Raw genomic sequence first — 15915 nt, forward strand, 5'->3', positions numbered from 1 at the left:
ACCTCCTCTCCCTCCAATAAATCTGTAGATTAATCACATTAAAGCACGTGCATGATAAAGACCTGTACCACAGCTTGTTTTTCCTTGTCGTTTTACTTTATTAACGCTTTTAGGAAATTAGGCAAATTCTACAGGGAAAGGATTAAGAGGAAACAAACACAACGCCTCTCGGTGATGTTCTGTTTCAGGTGTCAAGGAGGGGCTCGTCTACCTCCGAGGCAGACTCACTTCCTGCATTCCCCATTACCATATATAAGCCCGAAAAAACGGACTTCTCCTGAAACACTCACAAAGTTTGCAAAGCGCAAAAACTACCCACTTGCAGCCCTCCCTCTCTCCGATCCCTCACAGAGGCTTTAGAGGTGATACCGCCTTGGCAACGCAGGGACAAGGTACCACCGCGCAAGGAAAAGTAAGAGGAATGCGACCGGTGTTGCTGTACTGTATTGTTACAAAGAGGGAGGTTTTAAACTTGATGTAAGCGTACCTGGATTGTAGTGCATCGCATTTTTAAACGACAATCCATTAAGTCTCTCTCTCTCTCTCTCTTTCTTTTTTAATTTTTCAGAGTCCTCCAGGACGTGGGATATTCTCTTCTGCGGTTTTCTAAAGAGCAAACATGAAACCTCAGCTATTTACCTTAGACTTAGTACTCTTGTGCATATCTTGCGGAGCAAGTGCACTGGCAGTGACTATTCCTGTTGTGTCCACGTCCCCGCCAGCCGCCAATATCACCAGCCTCGGCGCAGCGCTCGACTTTGGAACAGACACTGTGACTTTTTCAAAAACCAGGAGGAAGCGGTACATTAGTCAGAACGACATGCTCGCAATTCTTGATTACCACAACAAAGTGAGAGGCAAAGTGTTTCCTCCGGCATCCAATATGGAATACATGGTAGGTGACAGATTTTGATTTAAAAATATATATACATATATTTATTGCACGATTTTACTGCAGCCATGTGTTCCATGAACAGGATATTTCACCTCCAACATGCACCAATGAAATATAAGAGCTATGAAAGTAATGCTAGCTCATTTTAATAGTCGCACTACTTTATTTAGGAAGCGTTTTTAGGGTCTACTTGACATCATCAGCTGTTTAGCAGATCATGCTGCAGCAGACCACCAAGGTAGTCACTTCCAAAAGAAGAGGGTGTCATGTATAATACCAGAAGCCTGCTGTAATGGAAACATCCAGTTGACCTGTTAGATGTTAAAGAGTTTCAAGTCCAAAAACAGACTTGATGCTTGCATTTTGTTCATTTGGACATATGCTGTTTTGGCTGACAAACATAAGCGCTTAGACTGATGTGTTTCGATTTAAAACTGCCATTTCCAGCTCTTACGTTGTGTTATCAGTAAAATATTATTAGTGTTGTCCTTTTCCTCTAAAAAATCAGTTGACTACTTTTTGTTAAAGGGCTGCAGTCATGATCCATTCCTAATGGCACCCTTGTGTGCAAGTGTAGAACAAGCTGTTCAGCCTTCATTCATTATAATAAAAAATGTATTCCTCGAAAGGGTCACTCAGTAAGGGTGACTAGGAAACAAAGTGTCTCCTCTTATGCAACTAATTCGATGGATGATTTTTGTGTTTTGCCATAGTAACGCCTGCAACATTGCTAAGAGCTCAGTGTGCCAACTCTTATCTCATATCGCGCTGCTAAATGAAGATCTTGTGCTGATATTTTCCCCTTGGTTATGTAATGGGTTTTCTTGCTTCCACCTAATCTCTGTGTGTTTTTAGGTGTGGGACGACACACTGGCAAAGACGGCCGAGGACTGGGCTCATGCCTGCCTGTGGGAGCATGGGCCGCCTCACCTCCTCAGGTTCCTGGGTCAAAACCTCTCAGTCAGGACAGGACGGTGAGTGACCTTTGACTCCACCCCCCCTTCCCTGACATCTGCTGACCCTCTCTCAGCAGTCATGGTCGTTGCCTTGTTGCCCCCTTCTTCTTTCCCCTTAAGGTTTTTCCACTGTGACCTGGTGACTGGCTAAGGAATGCTCCTGTAACCCTTCAAATAAACACAAAAACCTTGCTTTCAGCCATGACCCATGAGGACAAAAGCCTGTCCCTTTTACTGGGTCTTGATTTTCCATTTGGAAACAGAGGGCACCTTCATGTGTTCCTACTTTTAGATTTTATTGAGGAGCCACATGGAGTACAGGCTATTTGAACATGTCCTTCTGAACTCATTAATACATCTCTAAAAACAAACAAGGAAACTGATGTTTCTTGTGGAGCCACAAAAATTGGTGAAAACTTTTTTTTTTTTTTTTTTTAACTTTTTTTTGCCAGTATCTTAGTGTATAGGATACAAACATATCTAAAACTCAATGTGAAGAAGAAGATTTTTAAAATCATTATACTGACACTTATATATATCACAATATCAAGGTGTTGTGTTTATGTGGCACTGAACCATTGAAAACCATGGAAACCATTGAAAGTTGGTTATTATAGTCATACCGAGGTGAGTGACTAAACTGGAAAACTAAAGGGTTTAAGATATGAGATGTCAGCCGATGGAGGAAACTAAAATATCTTCACACATACCTGTACAAAACTAGATCAGGGCTATAGTAAACAGTTCTTTAATCTTCTTCCAATTTGTCAAACAAAATAACAGATTTTCATAATTTTCCCATCATTTCCCCTGCTGCTGGAATTGCAAATGCTGTGATCTCCCATTTGCTTGAAAAAATTATAATGACACAAGTCACAACTGATAATATGAGTCTTGCTGAAATTTAAGTGTTCTGTTCACAGATATCGATCCATTCTTCAGCTGGTGAAGCCGTGGTATGATGAGGTGAAAGATTACGCCTTCCCCTACCCCCGTGACTGCAACCCTCGGTGCCCACTCAGATGCTACGGACCCATGTGTACCCATTACACACAGGTAGTAGTCGCACACTTACTCAGGCTACAGTAGAAATGCTGCTGGGGGGGGCTTCAAGTAACAGCTGCTCTTTTTAATATGCAGATGGTCTGGGCAACATCCAACAAAGTCGGCTGTGCCGTGCACACGTGCCACAACATGAATGTGTGGGGTGCGGTGTGGAAGAGGGCGACATATTTAGTTTGCAACTACTCTCCTAAGTAAGTGTACTTGCTAACCTGACAGTTAACTGTGTGGTTCATGTTACACAATCTCACGTAGTGTAGCTTTCACGCTGAAAGGAAACCTTTTATTTCTAATGAACTTGTTAACCTGATGACGACACGCTAACGACAGGCTTAATCCTGACACAGTTTGCTCTGTTCTGTGCTTAGCTGCGAAATGCCACCCATTATGGTAGGAGCACCAAAGCACCGGAGGGCCACAAACCAAAAGAAAAAGTCTCTAAATATCTCAGAGAATCAAAGAACACCCAGACTTGTGACTGACTTGTGACCCGAGGTTCTTTAATCTCACTAGTTTGAGACATACGTGTGAGAAGAACTGGCTCATGACCCACTTTTAGCTTGCTAACTGGGAATGTGGTCTCAGTGCTCTTGTGCTTTACACGGTCCTGCAAAGGTCACTGTTGTCACGGTCTACAACGAGAAGTTCTGTGCATGATGCCAGCTGGCTCTGGAATATGCAATAGTCACTGAAATCTGAACCTTATGTTTTTTACACATGTAAAAAGCAATTTCACACCCATTTCAATTTAGGGATCGTACTCAATGTTTCAGTCATATACCCAAAGATCTTCTACACCAGGTAGTCTTTCTGCTAATGAAGACCACAGAATGACTGAAAAAATGGCTGAAAATCTATCGCTTAGGCAACTGCTACTTCCTTTCTAGCTCTGTGGTTATTTTTGTGATTCATTCACACTAGATGTTACTGTCTTCCAGGGGTAACTGGATCGGAGAGGCTCCCTACAAAGTAGGCGTACCCTGCTCCGCATGCCCTCCCAGCTACGGGGGCTCGTGCAGCAACAACATGTGCTTCCCCGCTCTCAAGACAAACTACCTGCACTGGTTCAAATAAACAAAGGTTTCCTCTCAACATAAGCTGACAACCTACAGTACCACAGAGACATTATTTTAATCCAGTAAGGATTTGCACAATAGTCGTGGACCACGCTAATTTGTATATATGGGCTTATTTAAAGACAGAAACATGCATTTAAAGGCAGCGTAAAATTTTAGCTTTGATCACTTGTAAATAATCTGTAAATTAATTTGTTTTATACCAAAACTGCAAAGACTATTTTAACTGATGCAATATATTTAAATGTAAAATGGGTCCTTTTAACAGCGCAGACTGTACAGTGCGTGGTTTTTACTATACCAGTTTACAGCTGACAGTGTGGTAATAAAGGACATTACTACCATCACAACTCCTCATAGCTGCTCACTTTGGTGCTACGGGCATCACACCACCATGCTGTGTGCTCTGCCTTCACAGGAATGCTCTGATATAAGGATCAAAGCTTTTGACCTCAGAGGGGAAACCCCCCACAATGCCAGTGTCAGCAGCTTATAAGCTCAAGTGTGCTGCAGTTCCAGCTTGTGTCCGGCAGCAAGTTTGTTGACAAAAGTGCAGAATATACATCAGTTAGAGTGGGAAAGCAACTTGTCAAGTTACACAACACCTCAGTGGTTGGACGTTTGTTTAAAGTGCAAAACAATGCATTTTCTCTGTGTACCATTACAGAGACTTCATCCGTTTGGGCGTTTCACAGGTTTCATACAGTGTTCATGTCATTTTGTATTCTAAGAAGCACATAAAATCATTTGACCCACATATCTGTTATATAGTCATATTTGTTATTGGTATCCTACTGTATATTACCACTATATACAGTCTATTGATGTTGTTTATGTATTTCGTTATAATCACTGATGTAGCCAAGCTTTAGGCACTTGAGTGCACCTTAATTGTTTGTAAATTTCCAAAATACTCAAAAATTATTATTTTTTTGTATATGTAGATAATCATTATACTTTGATTATCTTCAAATATACTGTAAGTTATTCATTTTTATATTAAATATATATATATTTAAGTGATATTAATTTTTGTTTTGTAAAAGGATTGGAGTGCAATGAAATCATTTTTAATCAATCAGAAAAAAAAAAGAGTTAAAAAAACAAAAGAAATTAACATTTTCAGCACTGATTGTGAACCTTTTCTCCGTTTGTGTTTTGTACTTGTAATAAAATGTTCTATTTTGATTGTTTGTTTGTTCCGTTGTATGCTTTGGGCAGCTCATGTCGTCCCTCTGGCTAAAAGCAGTATCATTATCCAGCGTCTGCTCTGTGTTGTCTTAAATTGATTATCTTTCTGACTCTTTGATTCTCAATTAAAGAGTGCCCTTGAAAAGCCCCACATCCTGCGTATCAACAGCAAAAACGGGGAGAAAAGAAAACATCTTCAGGCTACAACCGAATCCTAATAAGAGAAGGTTGACTTTGGCCCCGACGGTCTGTGTCTACATAAATGAACAGATAACTGATAGGGTTTCAGGGGACTGTCATGTTTGGGTTTCTCCACTGAAACCATCGACCTTACTGAGGGGGAGAAGCAACGAGCAGCAAGAATGCTGGATGTAGAAAGAGGCGTATCATCGGAGACGTAGCCAAATTGTAAAAATGGGATGGTCTAAACAGTGGATGCAGAAAAATTTGTAAGAGGTAGAAACACAGGGAGAGAAGTCAGGATGTAAAGCCGCTGGTGTGCGCAGCAGCATTGCACTATTAAACACTTTCATGATAACCTTTGCTTAGCGTGACAATTGCAAACCACTTCCTGCACATTTTTGCAGCCAGAAAGAGCAGCCCATTCCCTGGAACTAAACAGCAGAGAGTTTTTGAGGAACACATTAGTATGCATGGGAAAAAATCTTCCCGTCTGTGTAAATGCCAGGTCCTGCGCCAAACAGATGATAGTGAGTGTTTAAAAAGTCACATCATCAGGATGCGGAGCGCGATGCGACGACCAGTTAGACAGTCTGCTGTGGATGTTATCCATCAATGATTGAAGCAGAGCAGAGGTTAAGGACATGGGTTTGGGCTGGGATGAAAGCAGCTTGTGATGGCTCGAGGGCATGAGCAAGAAAACACCTGCAAATGAAGTGTAAATTGGAAAGGGAACAAATATGTCCATAACATTCATGAGTTTGGACTTAATTCAGCTTTTTTCTTCCTTCTTCTTACTAATGAATGAGTGGAAACACTTTGAAAACTTCTACTTGACAGTTAATTTACACTTAAAACCTGATGCTGTTTGTTGGAGTTTGTCATTTATGTCTTTTTTTTTTCCTGTAGTGACGCTTTTTAAGCTTTTTTCAGATTTCTATTTTGACATCGTTGTGCAGACCCAGTACTCTGAAGGACACTGTTATCAGCTTGCTAGTTCCACAAAACAGACTGGCTAGTCTTAACGTGACCCCTCAACTCCTTTTAGCAGTGACACATTTTAGCTGCTTCTGTGGGCAGCTGTTGCTCAAGAGGTTGAGTAGGTCATCTACTAACGGGAAGGTCAGTAGTTCAGTCCCAACTTATCTAGTCTGTACCTTGATGTATCCTTGGGAAAGATACTCAAGTTGGAATTGTCCCCACTGCTTTTGTGTGAGTATGTTATTGTAAGTATAGAAAAAAACGTGAACGAGGCTTGTAGTAGAAAGCATTTTGAGTACTCAAACTGAAAGGTGCTTTATAAATACTGGCCCATTTATTACTCTTCAAATGCCAATTTAAGATCAGAAATTTGGTGCGTGCGCTTGGCTGAGGAGCCAAACATGCAAACTATCATCTGTGGGATCTTAAATGAAAGCCTCTAAGTCAGAATGATGTCTAGATGCATTGATACTGTATCGCTGTGGATCTTCGGTTTGTCTCAAATAGCTGGCCTGCCGGTAAAGGACAGCTGTTCGTGACGGGGCTGGAGGACGGCTGAATGATGGTCACCTCTCCCCAATCGAGAATCTGGTGCTAAATAACTTGTAAACAATTTGATTCTGTGTCAGGGTGTTGTGGTAACATCTATTTAACGGCAGCCCTCACTCTAGTAGGGATGGCTGTACCTTGGGTGGTTGAGCAGGTTGCCTACTATCCTAAAGGTTCAGTTCACTGGCTCTTCCAGTCTACAAGTTGCTCTCTGATGATGATGATGATGATGATGATGATGATGATCAGAGAGTATAGAAAGGTATAACGGAGGCATGTTTAGTGCTTTTTAGTGCTTTACCAGGAAAGCCTGCAGGTTTCTGGTAGCCAAACTTTGTCAGTGCACCTGGCCAGTCTAACTGCTGACTCTTTAAATACTTTTTCTTTGGATGGCTTCAGCCTGGTTATTTTAGGTTTTATTTTATACAACACCATACACCTTACATTCAAACAGCCAAAAAGCTGCTGACACTTTAACTAACATGACTGGGGTTTTTTTGTGGTTATTTTTGGTTAATAAATTGGTACATTTTGGTTAAACTACGTTTCTCCCGTGATTTTTTTAGGGCTCATGATCATAACAACCCACACGTGGTCTTTCAGTTGACTTCATTCAGGAAAACAAGCTTCAACTGTTTTTATATTTAGATTCAGATTTTTAACCAGCAAGAATTTTTTTTTTAGTATGATGCTGCTAATCCCTCACCCAGCACGTGGTAGTTAAGCAAGAAGAATAAAATCTTATGAGGACCCATTCAAAGACCCCCCCAAAAAACGAGTTAAACACAATCAGAAAGCTGGAGAAGTAAAACAGATGTTCAGTCCCCAGATGCTGCAGCAATAAATCCACTTCAACTGGCTTACACTGTCGGCCTGTGCCAGCATCTACCGAGGCGATGATGATGCATCTGCGATCTCGTCTGAAGGTGCACCACTTTTCCTAATAACACACGTGAATTACCGACCTGTCGGATAAACTGTAACTGCTGAAACATTTAAGTCTCCCTCAAGTGTGAAGGTGGTGAAATGTTTATTTACAAAGAGGATGGAGACTTCATAAGGACCTTGGCAGGTTGATAGATTATGAACCAGGAGCGGGTGAGTGCGAGGAGTCAGTTTCCAAATGTGCAAAGAGCCATCCAAATCTAATAATGGCGAGAAGTATGAGAAAGACTTTGTCACAGTTTGAGTATAATAACGAAGAAGAGGGATAAATCTTTTGTGTGGATGGTTAGAAGGGTTTTTTTAAATATATATTTGGTGCACAGCTGTAGAAAAAGTCTCCTCCACTTTATCGTCTCTGTACTCTACAACCTCTGTGCCCTCCCTGACTGCACAGAATGGTTGAAAACTTGGCTTCGCTTTGCCTCAGAGGGGATATTGGGAGAGACTTCGTTTTTATTCAGTGTATTTTTCCTTGTTCTTCAGTCCCCCCGAAGCACAACAACTATGTTTAGTTTGTTCCCCTTGCAGCTCAACCATCGGAAATGCACCCTGTGCCCTGTCCAAGCCTCGCTCTGTCTGCAAACCTCCCAAAAATCCTTTACTGGCATAGCAGCAGAGCAGCTTGAGGACATCAAAATGGAGCTGCTATTAGGAAAGAAAAAGCTAAAATAAGGGCTCAGTGAATTTAAAAAACCAGCAGTGTAAATTCTGTTACGCACAAGATCATAAATCACCTTGTAATGCAAGCATAAACAGGTTGGGTGAAACTGGCTTTTAGTGAGCTTAGAGAGAGGAAGAGTGTCTGCATAGATTTTTTACTTCCTTGTGCTTATGGGGCGAGGGGAAAATAAATAAGTCAGCAGAGTTTTATTGCCAAATAAAGATCTGTCACCCTCAGGAGCTTAGACGTTAGGCTGCTGTAGGCTGAGATAGACACATCATTATCTTTGAGAACCACACTCACTACAAAGCTAATGCAGCTAATCCAGAAAGTCCTATAGACAAGTGTTTTGGATGATAAGGAAAGTTTTGCATATAAATTATCAGAAATTAAAACTGACATATTACCTTGATGCTTGACTTTGTCCTTCAACTCAATGAAAGGCCCATCATGAAATCGGCTCATTGGGATTCGATTGGTCAGAAGACGGTGATTTTATTGTTCATGTTGGCTTAAACAGGAACAATAAAATAATACAATAGAAACAGCCTCTCTAATTTTGAGCTTTATAAAACCTGCAGACAAGAGTCAAGCTCATGCTCTGTTTGCTCACGTTCATTCTCAGTTCCTCTTTACAAGGTGAAATGAAAAAGTAATGGAACTTGATTTAAATTTGGCTCCCTTCGAGGTCATTTTCTTATGCAGCTCTGCACCACATCCAAGACTTTTCCTGGTAGAAGTTCTCTTTTGCCCACTTGCACTTGTGCATTTGTAGTTTTTAGGAAGAAGGTAGTCAGGCCAGGATGGTGGATGGTGAGCAAAAAAACTCCTTCAGTGCAGACATGGACCATAACTCAGGTACACATGTCAGGACGTTACCCTGGGGAATGAATTCTTTGCAAATGTGAAAACATTTGCAAGCAAATCTTCCAAAGAGCAACCCAGACATAGCAAGGATATGTGGTGGTGCATTGCTTCACAAGGTGTTGACCTTGAAGGAGAGATTGGCTTAAATTAATAAGATGCTTTTCATCAGCTGGATTCCAAAACTTTTTGTGAATGAGTGAGTGAGTAAGTGACTGAGTACTTTTCCAGTGAGCCATCTGCCATCTACCTTCTTCAGGCTGCTGCAACCAAACTGTGCATAAGTCATCATTTGTACTCCACTTCACCATCTACAGAAGAGTTAAGTCTATCGTCTTGCAAATAGATGATAGACTCAGTTTTACAAACTCGTGGAATTTTTGTTTATTCAGCTGCTTCAAAGGTCAAATTTGAACATCCTTATCAATCAAATAATCACCCACAAGTACATATTCACACCTCCGACAGGTCAGGGATGAGCCTGTTGACATACCTGTTTCCCAGAGACTGACATCAGCTACTCGAAGTATGTTTTTGGCTCTCCTCAGACGCTGTCATGTCCATGCTGAAACCCCATTGTGTCCATAAATGTCTTGGGGAGTTAAATGCAGGGTGACTTCTTCTTTTCTGCTGGATGCCCTTACTTCAAACAAGGAGTAAAAAATAAAGCATTTCAGGTACACAAATCATTTGCGGTGTCTCAGGCATCTATTTTTGTCTATATTCAAGACAAAGCTGTCATAATATGGGTGGGAAACATTTCATTTCACAGAAGGTTTTCATGGCTGGGTTTAAACATGCTCACCACGCTAGAAGTACCCAAGCGAACGCTGATGTTTCTCGAAATCAGCCGCAATGAAACAAGACACCAGTTCAGCTCAAGCTGGCTTGTGTTACGGTCACTTTTCTTGTCTGGTGACTTTTCCTTGGCAAAGTAAGTTTCTAACATGGACTAGTAAAATATAAATAAAGCATATCTGGCATACTTCAGCATAGATATTCAATTTTACAACAAAGCACATAAGCAGGGTCTTGTCATAAAACTGTATAGTCTATATTCACCATATGCAACATTAAAGGTAATTATATGCTTTCAAACTGACATCTCAGACCTGCAGTGGCCATAACATTGAATCTACAACATGTCTAATGTTGAAGCAAGCTTCACTTGACCCGTCTCGCTTAGTCTAGGAACACAAACTGAGGCAAAGGTTGCCCGCGTTTGGTGTTTGCCTTCCATATCCTATTGTAGTCTTTGTTTTGGATGGGGCCGAGTTAGCCTCCTCGCAGGGCCTAGCAGGGACTTCAGACAAGCGACATCCTGCAGCTGCAAAACACGGGCCAAAATCAATGTCGTCCCAGAAGCACAGTGCTGGGAAAGTGCTGCCTAATCAGATGGGCTTCCTCCTTCACTCTCAACTCTTTTTTACACACTCAGCCAAACAAGCTCAGCGTGGCTTTGATGCTGATATCAATTCATGGTACACTGACCCTTTTGCTCCCACATTATGCGTCGCATTTTCTATTCAGGGTTAAATAAACCCCAAACCCTCTAAATTCATAAAAATAACCCTGTCAACTGTTCTTTTTTTGTATTACTGAGTTGGTCACTGAGAAAGGGTTTCGACATCCAATGCGGCAAACCAACTTTCGCTTCAAATGCAAGAAACTGCATGATTATGGGATTCTCTCCCGAGGAGAATATAAGGTGACATTAGACCGCAGTGTATTTGGCATCACTGTGTTGAGTTTCTTTTGGTTTCAGTCGGTTTGTGGGCAAAAGCAGTAATCTGCAAACATTCAGTTCAAGGGAGCCACATTTCTGCTAGTATTACTCAGTTGGTAACATCATGAAATCTGACATGAATCAAGGGTGTATTTAGATACCCACAATTCCCCAGCGTCTATTGTCTCTACATCATCACTTTAGGTTTTTTGTTTGCTCAGGATTTTACCCTAATAGCCTGAGCGATGGATAAGTGCCTCAGTTTACCCAGAGCTCCTTTTGTGGTGTTACAGCGGGGGAGCTGAAGCATTTTAGCCTGTCATCAGGAACTGAGGTTGACTGAGAGATCCACATTGTATATAAAAAGATACTGACACCTGGTGGTTAAGGGAAGATTTGATATTTGTCATGCATTTCCCTACAAGCAAGTCAAAATGTTTATAAATACTACATATTATAGAAAGAGCCAGCATTGTTCAGGAGGCAACACACACTTGTGATTCAAAAGCCTGCTCGGTGTCACCTCTGTATCTTTTTAAACGGCAGTTACAGGATGTTTACAGATTGCAATTTAAAGCTTGAATAATACTGTGTGTAGTGATGTGTGACATATAGAGTTTCTCAATTTTGGCTTTTTAAACTGCTCTATATTATTACTCACTGCATTTCAAAGCAGCATTCATTTTTCTGCATGCATGAAAGCATATGGAGCAACCTATGGAACAAGGCATGGTGGGTTTTTTTCAAGTTGTCACACACAAGTGACTTAAGAAAACACCCAGAAAGCAAATTAAATGTTCACTACTCTGCAAAAGACTTTGTTTCTTTACATTTTGCTTCCAAGGAGCCAGGCTTTCTTATGATGTTTTAATATGCAGTAGCTCTCCAGGCTTTCTAAAGCATTTCCAAGTTTTTCTTTGGACATTGGCTGCTTTTTCTGACATTTTTGGTCCATGCCTTGTACCTCCCCATTTTCAGATGAGTGGTCTTTCTTCGTTAAGCCACTTATCACTGATCTCTCAAACATTCAAGCATAAAAAGGAACCTAACTCAATCAATCAACATTGTGTCTACACATAACAGTATTTTTGCACCAACAAGTGAATTCCCAAATTAGCTGAAAGCCTGGCATATCTTGGCATTGTGTGCAGTTTGTCCCAAAAGAAGAAGTGGCAGTAGCATCTGAAAGTCATGTCAAAAAAGAAACAAGAACAAATAAAGACCTGATACAGCACCTGAGCCCTTCAGTTGATCCGTTCACTATTCCCTGAGAATGGAATAAAAGGCAGCCAACATCCAGAGAAGAGCTTTGGATGTCCTACAGGAAACCTGGATAAGTATTCCTGAAGACTACTTAAAGAAATTACAAGAAAGCTGCCCAAGAGAGTTAAGGCTGTGTTGAAGAATAAAGGTGGTCATACCAAATTTAGACTTTTGAAGAACTGTACAGACGCTGCTTTTGCCTAATTTACTGTATTTCCATGAATGTTTGCACGTTTTAATAAATCACTGGACCTATTTCCTATTTTCCGAGCAAAACATGAATAACTGGCTCAAGATTTTTGCTTAGTATGGTATTACAGGAGAGTGTACTGGGTGTACTGTAAACCAATAACACATTACAGACACAAGCAAAGATGATGCAAGGTTTCAGACTTTCAGGGCTCTTAAAAACCATTAAAAAGCAGCGAAAGGCTCCGAGCTGAAATTACACATAATGAGTACTTTTGACACGCTGTTGACAGTATTTCTGCTCTTTGACTTAAGTGACACTGTTTTATATTACTTTTACTTTTGTGCGGTAAATTGGACATGTCCTGGGCTGTGAAGTTTGGCAGCGTGGTTTAACACAGTTTCCTGTAAATGAAAATGGAAAGTGAAACAGAGGAAGGAATGGAAGAGGAAAAAAATACAACAGAAATTAAAAATCGTCATCTTTGGAAAAATAAAATTACATCTCGCAGAAAAGAAGTTTGAATCCAACACCAACAGAAGACTAGTGGATTTAAAACAGATCGTTCAACATTTGTGTATTAACGGCTTCGTATTTCAGTTGGACACATTCTAGCAAAATCCCTGATTACAACCCTGCAATAAGACCTGGCAGGAAAACAGAGAACAGTTTGTGCACCGCTCACAGATGCATTGGCATCTCTTGACCACAAGAGGGTAGACACAGACAAACTAATCCCAAGCTGGCCTGCAGGCGATATCTTAGGCAGCCTTCTGCTGAACGCTGCTGATAATGTCACAAAAGCAATGATGTAGAACAGCAGCCAAATGACCTTGATGCTCTTTACTCCCCAACACCGTTCCAACACTCTGACCTCAATTGAGCCCAACCAGAACCATTAGAGAGCAATGTGCCAGATAACATGGGCCAACAAAAAGTGTTCTTCGAGTCTCTTTGTGTGGTTTGCTGCTGTGTCCAGAGGCTACTGTTGTGTAGATGCGGGGCCTGGCACGACCGATGCATTCTCCTGGGTTCACGGGGTTTCTCGCAAGACCACATGCTGAATGGAGGAGGTACAGAATGGAGCATCTGGGCCCACATGGCTTCACAATGGCTGTGTGGGTAAGACAGAAAGTGCGAGGAGAGAGAGGAGCAAGCATAGGAGTGGAGAAAGTGAATGTTTTGGTGTGAAAACAAAGGCAGGCAGAAACTTCAGGTGGAGAAAGCAGAGGTAACAAAAACAGGGGAAAAATATGAAATCATAAGAAAAACAACCCAGTAACAGGTACAAGATAGCAGATGCAAGAAGAAAGAAAATAAAAAAAGAAAGAAAGGCTGCTAACACAAGACGCCTAGGCATGAAATCATTTATATTGCTCTACTGCTGGCACAAATAGTGTATATTTACTGGCAGGCATTGTAATAACATTAATCAGAGAGTGACTTGCGTGTTACAGATGGCCTGACCTAAATTACCACACTATAAATCATAGAAATCCCTGAACAGTTGGTAAATATTTCCTTTATCCACACAGTTTACTGTTCATACTCGAGGTCAGAGGCATCCTTTCACAGTCAGACTTTGTGTAATTCAGCTGCAACTTTCATGTGATTTAGGTCCTTTCACACCCTCGGCCCATAAAACTTATTTTGAGTCTTTAAAATAATTGTATGTTTTATGAATCGGCTCATATTTAAGTTGTGAAGGCATCTGTGCCAAGACACACACACACACACACGCACGGATGCACGGACAAACGGACGACGCCACCACTTTGCCGCCTTACCTCTCACTCTCCTCCCATTAAACAGAGACAAACACACACCCACTGAGCTCTCTTCCTTCAAGGCACATGTTTTATCTAAATGTAGTGCAGCATTTTATTCTGCTGCAGATGAATGAGTGTTTTCAGAGTTGCGATCCCTCCTGGGAGCGGTGAGGAAGAACATTGCTATTTCAGCTGCTGTGATGAGGACTTGGGAAAGTCCTGTTGGGTCTGACAGCGGAGAGGTGGCTGGACGCTGGAGCCGTGGTCGAGGACCCCTCGCAACTGACCCGGGAAGCAGACGGTGAATCCCAGGTTTATGGAAGTTCAGATTGAGTCACCAAAGTGAGCTCTGTATCACATTTAATGAAGTAGGTTAGACAAGCAGAGGCAGCCTGGAAGAAAGGCTTTTATATACGTCTTGTTCTCAGTTCCCACTGATAGTTCATCAGCTGGGGGCTGCGGTGGAAGAAAGTAAAGGAACTCAAGCACACATTTATTTGTTTCGTTTCTATTGCACTATTTATCTGACAGCTAACAAAATGCATTTTTTAGGATTGAACCAGACGTGCACAGTCAGCTTGGCTTGTTTCACAGCATGACTACGAGATGCTTCTGTTGCAGTTTCCATAAAAAAAATGTATTTCAAAGTTTAAAGGTAAAATCATGAGCTGTACCTCTGAAAAGCTACTCCTTACACATTAACAATACAATAATAATAATAATGATAATAACAATAATAATAATAATACACCAGCCACAGGCCCATTTCATAGGGGCAGGGATAGCTCAGTAGGTAAAGTGGTCACCCCATGATCGGAAGGTCGGCGGTTCGAATCCACTTAACGGCTACCCTGAGGTACCCCTGAGCAAGGTACCGTCCCTACACATTGCTCCCCGGGCGCCTGCTTAGTGGGCTGCCCACTGCTTCACTGAGTGAATGGGTCAAATGCAGAGAAAAACAAGTAATTTCCCCATGGGGATCAATAAAGTATCCATTATTATTATTTCTATGCAAAGATAAACTGCACTTATAACTCTTTTAAGCTAATTGTGGGTTTCATAACTTCATAGTTCCATTAAAATGATACTTTAGTCCACTGACAAGTTGTTTCTTGAAAGCCAGACTCTGTTTATAGCTTTGAGTGCAATGCCACACCTTATTAATACACAAACGTGTATCCTGCTCAGCGTTACATTTGTTTATAATACATCAGTTGTGAAATTTGGCACAGATTATAAATCTTACAACTTCAAATTCATAGGCATCCACACATAGCTGAGTTTTCTGTGTAGTGCTTGATACACCTGATGTGTAAGTGCTAAAAACATCAAGGAGTCATAGAAACAAGGGGATTTGCTTAGTGTTGGGGGGAGGAGAGCAGGGGAAAAACTGCTGCACATGCTTGTCTTGGCCGGCCTGCAGTTTATTGTAAAACACAAGAACATTGTGCCTCCCCTGGTGGAAAAGTAAGCCTGTCCGGGTAGAGGGGGGGTAAACACACCCAGGTCTACTGTTTCCACATGTGCCATAGCTACCAGTAAAAAATGACCAGATGACAAAAGACAAAACGTGCCTGTTTCCATTATGGAATTCAGTCTGTGTTGCA

At 41.3% G+C, this 15915-nt stretch overlaps 1 protein-coding gene across 2 annotated transcripts; it reads left to right on the top strand.

The window, feature by feature from the left end:
- Nucleotides 1-201: 201 nt before the first annotated feature.
- Nucleotides 202-5185, top strand: LOC146702030 (peptidase inhibitor 15-A-like). Of its 2 annotated transcripts, none has more exons than XM_085469225.1 (6): nucleotides 202-477; nucleotides 569-895; nucleotides 1751-1869; nucleotides 2775-2907; nucleotides 2992-3107; nucleotides 3852-5185. In XM_085469225.1, the coding sequence occupies exons 2-6, from the start codon at nucleotides 620-622 to the stop codon at nucleotides 3985-3987; spliced, it is 780 nt and encodes a 259-aa protein (XP_085325351.1). In that variant the 5' UTR covers nucleotides 202-477; nucleotides 569-619; the 3' UTR covers nucleotides 3988-5185. The 2 variants fall into 2 exon arrangements, with proteins under 2 accessions (XP_085325351.1, XP_085325350.1); XM_085469224.1 differs by having other exon boundaries at nucleotides 202-412.
- The last annotated feature ends 10730 nt before the right edge of the window (nucleotides 5186-15915 follow it).

The sequence above is a fragment of the Copadichromis virginalis genome, linkage group LG9, assembly GCF_057382275.1.
Source record: "Copadichromis virginalis isolate Kocher_CV1m ecotype Utaka linkage group LG9, C_Virginalis_male_GT1.1, whole genome shotgun sequence".
NCBI lineage: Eukaryota > Metazoa > Chordata > Actinopteri > Cichliformes > Cichlidae > Copadichromis > Copadichromis virginalis.